Raw genomic sequence first — 13,887 nt, forward strand, 5'->3', positions numbered from 1 at the left:
CGAGCGGCAGAGGATCCGACGGAGGAGCGACGTTGGACCGTGAACTCACGCTCGTACTCATCGAGCTCGCGATGTTCGAAAGCTGATGGCGGCCGGCTACCATAGTTGAGCCACCTCCGCGCTCCTCGCTTGCGTTGGCGTTCGCGGTGCTCCGCGTCATCCCCATCATTTCCGTATCCGTCCATGCGTTGGAACACTAGGTTTTTTTTAGCTCGCCGACGATAAATTGGGACGGAGTGGAAGAGAAATCACGGCGGAGCGACAGCGGATGCGGATAGGGTTTGACCCGTATCCGAGCGGTGAAACCACATAAATAGGGGTGGAGGGGGTCTTTTTCCGCCCCGCGGTAAAAAAGTTACTGCTCGGATCCGGGATACGATGTGTGTTCTCGCAAGAAAAACGGATCGAACTCATATACTCGTCGGAATTATACGGTTCATATACTCGTCGGAATTATAAGGGTGCAGCCCTTTTACAGGATCTGGTAGAGATGCTCTAAGAGTGTCTATAGTCGGGTGCCTCAAATCCCATTCGTACGACCGGGCGAACAGTCTGGTTTGTGACCTGTTAAAAAGCACCGATCGAGATGTAGGACTCAAATCTACGTTAAATGCCTAACCTGACCAGCATCCTTCATATCCATGCACTCAAAAAATAGGGCAATATGAAATGGTCCACGCAGTTCGCTACGTCGGACCTGCCCCACGCTAAACCATCCGACCCATATATATTCAATCCCATCAGTTTTTTGGACCAAACTTTATTCACTCTACTCAATTCCACTTCGCCACCCAAACTCCCGTCACGCAATCTCTGGGCTTCTTCGACATTGCTGACAACATATCTAAGTCGCACACCACGAGATCCATCGCCCACGCGTTCATCCCACGTGACTGGGTGAGGCAGCACGCGTGGGATACGACAACAACCCTCGTGGGGGTGGACGTTATCGAGGCGGAGTCGCAGTCTCGACACCTCGTATGGTGCATCAGTCCGGACGCCGCAAGTGCGACGAGGTGGACGTCGTCTACTCTTCTTTCAGGACAGATCCCTCATCAATATCACGTGCGCCGACATGGTCAAGACGAGGAAGAGTATGACACGAAAGAGGACGGTGCCTCGAGCCCCGTGAGCCGGTGCGTGTCTCGTGTCCTACTCTACCTCGTTGACGATCGGATCAACATTTCGAGAGGCGCAGCCAGCCACTGGGCATGAACACGACGAGACCGGACAAGCTTTTGTTAAGATTAGGTTTACATTACATTTATAATAGTACCGACCTATGAATTTGAGATTTTTAATTTGAATTATCCAGTGTGAAATAGATTATTTAATGCGTGATCGATCACTCTTCGCGGTCTCGAGGCTTTTCGAGCAACTCCAACGGGGCGACCCATTTCGTCCGCTGGTGTCTGTTTGGGTCGGCGCGGACACAAAAGTCGGCCCAACGCGCCGATCCAAACGGACGCGCGTCCGATTGGCGTCCGCCTACTGACCCATTTCCAGCCCATTTTGAGCCGAAATTGTGTCGACGCGGACACGAGACGAACGCCCGCTCACTCCTTCTCCTTCCCCGGGCCCCCTGGTCGGTGGCAGCCTCCACCATTTTCCAAAAAAAAACTCCCGCCCGCGCGCGCTCCCGCCCCTGCCATGGACGACGACCTCGACGCCACCGCCGGCCTCGCCTCCCTCGCCTCGTCCGGCATGACGACCGCCCCCTCCGGCAAAGGCAAGCCTCGCGCCCCCCGCAAGACCGCCGATGTGCCCAAGCCGAAGAAGACGCTGACGCCCGAGCAACACGCAATGGAGTTGCCTAAGAGGAAGGGACCCAGGCATGCGTCAGGCGCGAGGGATGAAGCCATCGCGACGGACGCCGTCGCCGCCGCCGCGCAGCAGGAGGTCACCAACGTCCGTGTCACGAACGGCTGATCAAAACGGACAAAAAACGGATAAAAACACCGTCCGTTTGGTTGGTCAGTTGGAGTTACTCTTAAAAATCAGATTTGTTGTATCCAGTTGTAGATGCTACATGGAACCACCAGAAGCTGCAAATAATCGCCAAAAGGATAAACGAGTATCAGGGGCAGTAGTTTCTTCTTTTTGTGAAACGAGGGGCAATACTTTCTCGGTAACAAAGAAACTAGGCCAAGTTTATTTTCACGGCGGCCAATAGAACACGGGCGGAAACGGTGCGGCAGCGCAAGGCGACGACAGACCGACATGCACTGATCCATGTCTTAGCTGGCCACGTACGAGAGAACCCACCCATCAGCCGCCCACCCGCACGAATACGATGCAGGCGTCGAGTCCGAACCAGAAATGCGCCAGGCAACGGGAGGTTGCGGCGGGATCTATCGACGCGTCCGCCCGTCCGTCGGAACGAGGTTCCCAATCCCATGCCACTCGCTCCCGGTACCAACCTTTTCCCGGAAGAGAAAGGATCTCAAGTTGTCAGCTCAGCTCAGCTCCCAGGCGGAGCGCACTGCCGGATGCCTCCCCTTTCTTGGTTGCTCTCCGCTCGCTTTCCGCGGTCCGTCGCTGTGGCTGTGCACCGACGCAGACGCCATCATTAATTACTCCGTATATTATTATTACTTACTCCCTTCGTTTCTAAATATAAGTCTTTTAAGATATTTCACTAAAAGTCTACATACGAAGTAAAATAAATAAATCTATACCCTAAAGTATGTCTATATACATCCGTATGTAGTCTACTAGTGAAATTTCTAAAAAAGACTTATATTTAGGAACGGAGGGAGTAGATATATGCATCCCAAGTCCAACCGGTGATGATGATGATCCGAGGAGGTGATGGGCGGTGACGATGATGATGTGTGTACCCGTGTGTAAGAGCATCTTCAAGTAGCTGTAAAAACCGTCCGTGCAGGCGAAATAGCATTTTTGCGTGCGTGGAGCGGTTACGCGCGTTCCAGCGGTCGTCGCACAAGATTTCAGCGCACGGGAAAGCCGGTCCGACGCGTCGTAGATTTGGACACGTTCTATAAATCCAGCACCTTTCCACGCGCCCTTTCATCGCTCCCACTCGTCTCTCGCCTCGCCACGCGTCCTCTGCCGATCTCTCTCTCGCCTCGCCGCCGCCGCCCACCATGCCGTCGTGCCGTCGCGGAACTCCGGGCTACCGCGGCGTCCGCGCGTGCCCCTGCGGCACCTTCTACGCCGAGATCCGCTCCGGCGACATGCGTCTCGCTCTTGGCACGTTCGACACCGTCGACAATGCCATCCGTGCGTACGACGGGACGACGTGGCGCCTCAACCGGCCTCGTAGGAAGATGAATTTCTCCGAGGTGATGACGCAAGAGTGGTCGTAGAACCTCGTGCCACCTCCGCGGGTTGTCACCGAAGAGGACCGTCGCCGAAACCGGAAGCGGGAGCGCCGCCTCGGCATCGCTGAGATGGACGACATGCCATGAGAGAGTTGCGCCGATAGTTCCCGCAACACGTCTTCGACGAGCGTGAATTCTTCATCAAGACAGGCATATGTGGAAGCAAACCGCACTCTTTCTGGAGCTCAAGGAAGAGTCGACTTGGTCGTCTGACGAAGAACGCTGGATTGACGTCTTCATCACGAAGGAGAAATCGGACACCGGCGCGTCGAAAAAAGATAATGAGGAGTAGTTTATCGTTTTTTTTTACTTTTTATTATGTAAGTACTATCTACGCTATGTATCGATAAGGAGTGGTTTCTATCTATCTAGACTATCTATGCTATGTGTCGTTTGAATTGTCTATATTTGATCAAAATGCATTTTGCAAGCGCTGAAATTTTACGCGTCTGCTAGAATGTTACACGCGTCAAATTTTACGACAACCACTGAAGCCAATGCTTGCGAGCACGATAAGTAATCATTTTTTTATGGACCGTCGTTGGAGATGTTGTGAGACGTGGTCGCTTGCGCTGGTGGCCATAGACTAGTAGTGCTCCGTGCTCGTACGCGGGGCTGGGGGTAGGTGGAGGACCGGCACCGGCGACAGCTACTGAAATGAAAAGTACACTCCAGTTTTTTTTTTTTTTTGGGGGAAAAATACACTCCACTGGCCAGCCAGACCAAACTGGTCTCTCTCTGGATGCTGGTGTCACCGTGTGCGTAACACGGGTGGCTATCCTGACCTTGTCTTGCGGCGGTATGTCACGCGCAACAGTTTTTTCTTTTTTTTGTTCGTGCATAGAGATCTCTATATACTGCTACGTCGAAATACGGTCTTGTACGAGGACAGCCGGGCGTGTCAGTGCGTGCCTATGTACGCATCGCTGTCTCTCTTTCTCCCTTTCTTTTACTTTTAAGCAAGGTATTCTTTCTTTTTTTTTATGTGAGAAGACATCCCATCAATTCAACTTCGATCATGACAGGACACTATTTTTTTTTAGCAGAACAGGACACATATTTTGAGACATTGTTCAGCGCGCATCAGTGTTGAATAGTAGAATCACGAGAAAATGATAGTAGAGAAAATAAAACAATTCTTATTTTTCAACGTGCATTTTTTTTCTTTGATTAGTTCATTATCTCTCCTGACTTTACGAAGAGCATCAGGGAATAGATGCAGGTTCGTATACCACTTAACGATGCCTATAAGCACCGAAGCAAGCGCGAAAGAATCCTCCATGGCTAAGCAGAATCGGGGCCTCCGTCTCGCCAGTCGTCGGATCAGGTGAACGAGACCCCACCTCCCACTCTACGTCAAGCACTATTGTACCGTGCCAGATGGATCAGGGGCCTGCTCGGTCTCCCTCCCGACTTATGAGGAGGGATGAGGGACACACTAGATGGTGAGGGACACACCTATATATGCCCTACAACCACGATCGACGCATAGCCGAGCCGAGGGCTAAGTAAGGAGGATCTTATTCCATCTTTAAGGAGTCATTGTCGCATCGTCTTTCTGAGTAAAATACAAACCCCAATCGACCTAAAAATAGCATGAACCCTCCAGCTGGCAAGGATCGAGATCCCATGTACATCCATGGCCCTAGGATCATCAAAGACGAGACGGACCAAGACGCCGACAAAAGGCGGGGAAACCCCAATTGCATATTTCGTCGCGGGAGGAGGCGAAGGGGTACGCTCGCGTGTTTTACTCATGTTTGAAGTTTTGCAAACAAATGACATCCGCCCTATTCTAGGCAAAAGAATAAAAACAGTGCTATGAAAAGACCATGTTTAAATTAATTTAGAGGTTTTGTTTTTTTAACTAAAAATGACATGGATGCCATATTTTAGCATCATATGTGAGTACAACAAATCGACTAAATTTGCTAGCCTAAAATTTAGAAGCTATTTGAATGTTTTTACTATTTATAACACATGGAAACATATGAACTATTATTTTTTTTTATTTAGAACAATATTTTTATCAGTATTCTTTTTTAGTAATCTACTCAAAGATCAAGTTTGAAGAGAAATAGAGGAATACAATAGGAGCATGGTTGTCCTACCCAAGCCGAATGTGCTTACCTCGATAAGAATGCCGAAACTTGGCAAGGTTACGGGCTTCTACGGCCCTGTTTGGATCCTAGGGTTAGAGTTAGAGTTGGTTAGATTGAACTCATCTAACCCTTAAAAATTCAAACAGGGTGGGTTAGATGCATCTAACCCACCTCAAAAATCTAACCCATCCAAGAGGTGCTTTTTTGGGTTAGAGTTAGGTGGGGCCTAGAAAAAGTTATTTTTCTCTCTCCCTCCACCACACAAAATCCTAAATAAAGGAGCCAAATGATTGAAAAAAAATGCATTTATTAGCAATCTAACCCTTCCATCCAAACACCTTTTTGGTTAGAGTTAGTTCAGGGTTAGTCTAGAATTAGAATCTAACTCTAACCTCTAATCGAGTTAGAGTATCCAAACAGGGCCTACATTCGAGGCACGACCTACGAAACAAAAAAGTGAAATTGGGAAACTCAGATTTCCTAGTAATGATCTCCCCAATAATTGAGACATGCATGCCTCCTGTGCCATTAACAATTTCTCGAACAACTTATTTTGAATCTGAGGCCACAATGATTATACGCATATTTTCGTCAGTACATGCATCGCTATCACGGTCGGTCAGTCTGCGACTCTAGATTCTAGAAGACCGTTGCGGTTGAGGCATTCCCGTCAGCCCGCCAACCGAGCCCGACCGTGACCCTCCTGTGGGCCCCCATCCACACCGTGCACCAGCCATACTGGCCTGGAGAAAGCCCAGGCCCAAATCCACACTGCAACGGCTCCGGCACACGGCCCGTTCTAAACCAGCATCGTCCTTCCTCTCGCGGTTGCGGCGGCGGCCACCGGCGATCGCAACCTCCCCCCCCCGCCGGAGAAATCGCGCCGCCCCGCCCCACCCCACACCTGACGACTGACGTAGCCGCGTGCCTATCCGCCAGCGCCGCCACGCGCGGGGGCCGTCGTTCCAGATACCGAGACACGACGAGCGATCGCCGCCATCCAACAGATTCACCGAGGTATGTGAAAAACACGTGATACGGTTCTATCAGCTCATCCCCGTACGCGGCAACATGCACCACGCAAAAAATCAGCAGCACCACCCACCCACCAACGCCTCCAACATCCATCAACACAGGAGAAGCGAACCGACAAAGTTCTGAAGTGCATTAAAAATAACGAAGCAGAGGCTAAGATTCAGAGCTTGCAAACTCACCATGTTCAGAGACAGGGGCAGATCACACCAGCCTTGCAACAAAGATCAGGTATGCATCCATGCGTTCACCAAAGAGTTGGATTCAGTTCGGTTCACAAATGTATACCCATCTCTTTATGTACATCACCAACCACCACACAAAGGAGAGCTAGCAGTACATACAACAATACTGGAGTATACCCCCCCTAACACCAAGTAACCAGCACAACACCTTCCTCCCCCTACCTTACCCATTTTCCCCAGCACACTTATACCAGCCCCTGACCCCCACCCTAACCCACTACAGTACAGAATTACCTCACCTTAACTTAACTCTCTCCATATACCCCCACCTCCACCACCACCACCCCCCCCCCCCCCCCCCAAAACAAATTTACATCTCCTTATACCACACCATTTGTACCACCCCCAACCCAATCCCACCACCCCCCACACCCCAACAAAAACCAAGAATCCAACTCACACCACTACTGCTGCTTCCACAGAATCTAAATTCAGCTAAAGATCCTTATTTCGGCACCCGTCGACGAGGCCGGGACACGGTGTTCTCACCTACCTAGGCTGCGGGTGCGCCGGGAACGACTTGGCGTGCCTCATCTGCGGGGTTTGCTTCGGGGTCGACGAGCGGGTCAGCGTCTGGGAGCGCAGCACCATGTCGACCATCGACGTCGTCTGGTAGGCCTGGATCAGGCTCTCGCTGTCCGTGGAGTCCCCACGGGCGGTCGCCCTCTGCCACGAGTGCGAGCTAAGGCCTGACAGCACATAGGCCCGCCCGGAAGCCTCGTACCTCTGCCGGCTCGCCATCCTCTCCTGCATCTGCTTCAGCTCGGCGTCAAGCGACTGGCACAGCCGGTCGCCGGACTGCCCGGACGCTGACCCCGTGATCATTCTTCGGCAGTCCTCGAGCAGTGAGACGGCGTGTGCCAGCTCGCCACGCTCTGCGGAGAACCTTGCCGCGGCCATCACCTCTGCTGCATGAAGGCGGTTCTTCTGCCGGTCCACCTGGATCGACACGGTTTGCACCGAGACGAATGCCGGCCTGGAGATCTTCACCTGCACCTCAGCCATGTTGATGGTCTCCTTCATCAGCGGGTCTTTGTAGACACACCCAACTTTGAGAAGTGCAGTTTCGTCGCCACACCCTTGGGGAACGTTCAGAGTCATAAGAAAATCCCTTTCCTCTTCAGCATACAGGTCACCAACATCAATGGACCCATTCCTCTTATCATCTGCAATTCTGCTAGAGTAGCTGCCTGATCTGATGGAACCAAAGTGCACATCAGGGTGGACACTCTCCACCTTTACACGCAAATCCTGTGCGACCACACTCAAAAGTCCACCAATACATTGGGCGAATGCATCTTGGATGGTAGCCTCTGTCTCGATGAATGAAAAGGTTCCACCAGAGGTTTGAGAGATTGAATGGAGCGAAACTGCATCATGGTCAGCGCCGAACCCAAAGACATGAACTGGTACCTGCTGACTGCCATTAGTAGATGGCAAGAGCGCACAATACTCAGCTGATGCTTTCTGTGCACCGGCAGTTGGTGAGACTGTATATGGTTTGTGGGCACCCGTACTTGGTGAAACCGTGTATGTGTCTTGCCCGTCTGATAAGAGGATGATGCTGCAGACTGGATTCTTGGCCTGCCGTTCTTCAATCACCTTGGAGCCTTTCCTCAGACCCTCAGCAATGTTGGTGCCACCATTTGATGTCAGAGAATTGACTGCTAGCAAGCTTTGCTTACGACCAGACTCGGTCATCCGACGAAGAGGGAAGAGCCTGCGTGCAGATGATGAGAAGGCGATGACAGAAAGCCGGTCTGAGGAGCCAAGGTTCTGAATGACAAACCCCATGGCCCTCTTCAGCAATGCAAGTTTGGTACCAGCCATGCTACCACTGACATCAAGCACTGTGATAAGATCAACTGGGGCTCGACCAGTGTTTGGGCCATTGTCATCTCCAGGTACATGCAAACTCTGAGCAAGGGGTGCCTTTAGATGAATTAGAACAGTGAAGCTTCTTTCTGAAGTACTTTCTGGTATTTCAGTGAACTCAGGGTGTGTCGTTATCTCAACTGTTCTTGAACATCCCTGCTGATGGTCCTCAGTTGCTTCACACAAGTCCAAGGGTTCATCATCATTGAAAACACTTCGGTCAGTGTCAGGCAACAAACAAGTTACATGATGAAGGCGACCAGAAGAACGGGCACGAGGGAGTGGTCGCAATAGTGTCATGTGGCCGCCATTTTGCTGCCCATTAACAGGATTAATCCTTGCACTTCCTTGAGGGATTGAAGCAACCAACGGGCCACGAAATGGCAGTTCCTTCCATTCGGTGCGACAAACTGGGCAACTGTTGCTTCCATGCTTAACATTTGCAGATATACAATGGAAGTGAAAGGTATGCGAGCACTCTGCCGTGAATAGAGCATGGCCCTGACCAGGTTTCATTATGGTCAAGCATATTGCACACGTTTTCTGCAAAAATGTGGCAATATAAAAGGATTAAGATACAGATATTAAAAAATGGTCAAAATATGAATCTGGGAAGGCATTTTTCATGGTATATATAGTCGTGTGATGGTGCAAACTGAAGTAAAGAAGACCAGCCAAATAAACATTGAAACGTCACAATAATAAATGTATAAATCAAGAAGATGAAGTTGTCCATGACTTTTTTTTTTTCAATTGTCCTTCTCATATTTATTTTTATATAGATAATGTTATGAATAAGTCATGCGTTGCTTAATTCCTAAAGAGCTATATTAGCATTGTTGACCATTCTCTATAAACCGTTGTCAAATTCTGCAGTTTGATAGTTTCAGGCTTCCATCAGAATAAACAAACAAAACTTTGCATACCGGCCGCACTTTCAGACTTTAAGTTGAGAAGAACAAACTTGCTCAAGGTATAGTCATGTTGCAAGGTGAAGCCTGTGGTCCAGCTAATTTACAATGGGGTAGTAATATAACATTATGTGAGTGATCTAGGTGCCTTAATTTGAATAATTCTTTGTTGACTAACCAATACACCTCACCCTTATATGACCAGAAGATCAAAGGGATGACCTTCCAGTTACATTTCAAACCCAATACTAATCGTGTCCCCGGGTCTTCATCGCACCACCGCACACCACTGATTTAATAAAATAGCAAGGATAATACAATTTAATTGCAGATGGTCATGATCAGAGTACTAATCATTTTCCCTAAAGCGAGGCGGTGGTGGGCTCTTGGGAATCCATATACCCTCTCCTGTTTTGTGAAAAAATACATGAAAATATACAAGAAATGATCTGAGAATAGTGCCCAAGCAGGTCTGAGAACAGTAACAAAGCAGCTATTCTGAAAAGGATGGCAGACCATGAAGATGAAGTTATCCATAAGTTTTCGATTTTTCAAACGTCATTATCGTTTAACATTACATAGATATTTTTGATGTGATGAATAAGTCATGGATTGCTTGCCTGCTAAAAAATGCAGTAGTATTGTCAACCACCCTCGAAAAACCTTTGCCAAATGTCACAGTATGAGGCTTCCATCAGAAAAAGAAAACTTGCTCAGGCGCCGCACTTTAAGACTTTTGATTTGAAAAGAGACTTACTCAAGGTTCGGGTAGTCATGTAGCAAGGAGAAGCCCATAGCCAAGCTAATTTACAATTGGGAGCGGTAATCTCTAACATTATCGAGTGATGTAGGTCACTTAATTTGAATAATTCATCACTAACTAAACAATACACCTCACCATGTAAGACCAGAAGATCAAACCCTAACCGTGTCCCTGTGTCCGCTTAGGACCGTTACACATCAATGATGCAGTAACATAACTAGGAGCACTACATCTTAACAATCCCATCCTGTTCTGGATTGTTTTTTTTTTTCGGTTGAGAGAATTCAAGAAGGGGTCTGAGAACAGTGCACAAGCAGCTGTTCTGAAAAGGATGGTGGACCATGGAGAGATGAAGTTATCCATGAGCTTTCGATTTTTTAAACGTCGTTGTCAGTTTAACATTTCATAGATATTTTTGTTATGAATAAGTCATGAATTGCCTGATCGCGAAACAAATACATTAGTACTGTTGACCACACTCGAAAGAACATTGTAAAATGCCACCGTACCAGGCTTTTGTCAGATAAAAATAAAAAGAACGCCTTGCTATTGCGCTACACTTTCAGACTCTCAGTTGAGAAGAAGAAGCTTGCTCAAGGTTAAGGTATTTTACCTAGCAAGGTGAAGCCCATGGTCAAAGCTAATTTACAATTGGAAGTGGCAACCTCCTAGCATTATCAGGTGATGTAGGTGCCTCAGTTTGAATAATTCATCGCTGACTAAACAATAGTACACCTCACCCTGTAATGCCAAAAGATCAAAGAGCCTCTGGGCACTCCAAAGAGAGATGAGAATCCATACCCCTTCCTGTTCTGGTTTATCTTTGTTGGAATAATGCAAGGGGGCCGGTATTCTGTCAGAATTATCGAGTGATGTGGATGCCTTGATTTGAATAACCCATTTCAAACTAATAAACAGCACACTTCACCATGTAAGACCAGGAAGAAGATCAAAGAGCTGACCCCCGACAGACATTTGAAAACCCGAACCTAAACCGCGCCCCGTGTCCGCTTAGCGCGGCGCCACGTCATTGATTCCATAGCCCATAGCCATAGGACAGCATAGCTAGGGACACTGCAGCTTAACAATTTCCAAATTGGCATCATCTGGCGGAAACTAATCGCCTTTTCCAAACCTGGCCTCTGGGCACCCTAAAGAGAGGCTCTGGTGGGCTCCCAGGCATCCATTCCATGGGCACCCCCATCCTGTTCTCAAATGTTTTTTTTCCCCTTGTGTGTGTTGGAAGAATGCCAAGAAGGCATCTGGGAACAGTGTCCAAGCAGGCAAGCTGCTGCTGCGAAAAGGATGCTAGGCAGCCATGGCTATGTGTATGCCACTGCCTCCTCTTTATGCCTCCACGAAAAGAAGTGAAGTGAATGAGGATGGCTGTCTAGGACTAGGAGGAAAAGGTGAGTGATGAGGAAAAGGATGTGTGGACTATCCATCTATCTATCTATCTATGGGTGTGTGTGTGTGTGTGTGTGTGTGTGTGGTGTCAAAGAGGAGGAGGAGGAGGACCCCAGGCAGTAAAGAAAGACAAACTCCCCCACTCCATGATGATATTCCTCCTCCACCATGGCCTCCTCCGGTGTTCATCCTTGACCCCCCACTTTGTGCGTGTGTGTTGCGCGCATCATTGGAAGCACAAGAAACGTCACAGGTGAACAACCTGAATCCAACCTTTTACTACTTTCTGTGAGGGATTAGAGCTTAATTAACTGAGAAAGCAGAGATAAATCAACATAATGGACATAGATCTTTGCAGCAAGTTTTTTTTTCCAATGTTATAGTATTACAGACATGGTTTGGTGGTGGTGGTGGTGGTGGTGGTGGTACCTTGAAGGATTTGCTGCCGGACTTGGAGAGGCGGAGGCCGGCGGAGGTGGGCGTCGGGGTGGTGGGCATGAGCGCGCCGGGGCCCCTGGCGCTGCCGTTGGGCGTGTCGGCGGTGGGGGTGGTGTTGGCGCTGGTGGCGTAGGAGGAGGCGGATGAGGAGGCCGCCGGCGAGACGAGCGCGGCCGTGGAGGAGCCCGTGGAGGGCGGGCCGGCGTTGTCCATGTCGTCCAGCGTCCGCGGCACGTAGACGCAGAGGTTGAGCCCCAGCGACATCTTGGCCTTCCTCCATCTGCTCTCCATCCGCTCCTCTCCGCGCAGCCAGCCAACCAACCAACCAACTTGAAGCTGAGCTGAGCTGAGGTGAGAGAGGTTGCTACTCAGTGAGTGTACTGGTATGTCAGGTGGGCGTGGGGTGGGCGAGAGGCGAGGTCAGAGCCTCGGAGCATCAGAGCACGAGCTGACAGTGGTAGCCGCCGCCGTGGAAGCCATGGCCATGGGGAAGTGAGATGAAGCGGAGAGCGGCTAGCAGGCACGGAGGCACCAAATATAAACGGCTGGAGGTGAGGGGAGGTGAGGGTTGGAATCTGGGACAAAGATTGCGCGAGAAAGAGAGAGAAAGCGGGATGGGTATTTGACCTCAGGCGGCCATGCCAAGGCAAGAGAGAGAGAAGAAGAAGAAGTAGAGAGAGAGAGGGAGGGGTGCGAGGGGGGAGAGGGAGCAGCCTTTTAACAAAGAGGGAGAGGGAGACGAGGAGAGGAGGGGGAAAAGGCAGCGAGCGAGCGAGCAAAGGAAGCGGGGGGCAGAGTCCACAGGGCGGGGGAGGGCAACTGCAAAGAAAAGCTGGAAAGAGGGAGATGATGGCGAGGACTGAGCAAGCGGAGGAAGGAGGGAGCTCTGCTCGGGTCAAGTTGTCGATGGTGGCGGTCTGATGAGTACTCTACTGTCTACTGGCGAGTGATGCGTGGGCAGCGCCTCGGCGGAGGAAGACGACGAGGCGAGGCGCCCCGTGTAGTGTAATATAAATCATCGTCCCGCCCTCTGTTTTTCCTGTTTCTGCTGGGCGCGACGCGACACGACACGACATGTACGCTCCGTCCGCTCACCTCCCGTTCTCTCTGGCTCGGGCAGATTATTCACAGGTTTTGTTCTGTTCCTTGTTTTTCATCGTGTCCTGATGGTATATATATCACTAAAAAGAAAAAGGAAAACTTTTACCTTCTTCCGGTTGATCTGCGCAATTGTTCCGCCTCCGTTTCGTCCGTCGATCTAACGGACGAGAGTGTGCCCGCGCTCTCCGGTACACGTGCCGAGCCGCGATCGTTTTCTGAAACATTCCTGTTGTTTCAGTAAAACAAGCCGCAATCGTTTTCTGAAACATTCCTGTTGTTTCAGGAAAACAAGTCGTAATTTTTGCAACATGTCGTAATTTTTGTAATATGTCGTATTTTTTGTAATATGGGTTAAAAGATGTCGTAATTTTTATAACATACCATAATTTTTGCAACATGGATAAGAAGATGTCGTAATAAAAAAGAAACACTACACACAACTTCATCAACAGATCACCTCACGCTGTTATCACAAAAAAAGAGGAAGTCTATGTAACATGCTCGTTGTTTCTATAACGTGACAGTTGTTTCAGCAATTATTTCTGCAATGCGGTCATTGTTTCTGCAACTGGTTTGTTATTTCAGGAATTTATGGGTCGGAAAGGCGACCGAGCAGCGTGCTAGTTAGATCGGATAGCTGGCGCGTGGAGATTCGACGGCTGTCGAGGT

The 13,887-nt window shown here is 49.5% G+C and overlaps 1 protein-coding gene across 1 annotated transcript; it reads right to left on the minus strand.

Annotated features, from left to right (window-relative positions):
* Nucleotides 1–6,693: 6,693 nt before the first annotated feature.
* On the minus strand, nt 6,694–13,292 carry LOC123401226 (E3 ubiquitin-protein ligase WAV3). The gene is made up of 2 exons (XM_045094965.1): nt 12,109–13,292; nt 6,694–9,141 (listed from the first exon to the last, which is right to left on the minus strand). The coding sequence occupies exons 1-2, from the start codon at nt 12,406–12,408 to the stop codon at nt 7,213–7,215; spliced, it is 2,229 nt and encodes a 742-aa protein (XP_044950900.1). The 5' UTR covers nt 12,409–13,292; the 3' UTR covers nt 6,694–7,212.
* Nucleotides 13,293–13,887: the final 595 nt, after the last annotated feature.

The sequence above is a fragment of the Hordeum vulgare genome, chromosome 6H (assembly GCF_904849725.1).
Source record: "Hordeum vulgare subsp. vulgare chromosome 6H, MorexV3_pseudomolecules_assembly, whole genome shotgun sequence".
Lineage (NCBI taxonomy): Eukaryota > Viridiplantae > Streptophyta > Magnoliopsida > Poales > Poaceae > Hordeum > Hordeum vulgare.

Excerpts from the sequence above, each read along its gene's own strand:
- LOC123401226 (XM_045094965.1), bottom strand. The coding sequence starts at position 12,408 with ATGGAGAGCAGATGGAGGAAGGCCAAGATGTCGCTGGGGCTCAACCTC. Across the intron at positions 9,142-12,108 it reads CCGGCAGCAAATCCTTCAAG|AAAACGTGTGCAATATGCTT; the intron begins GTACCACCACCA and ends ACATTTTTGCAG.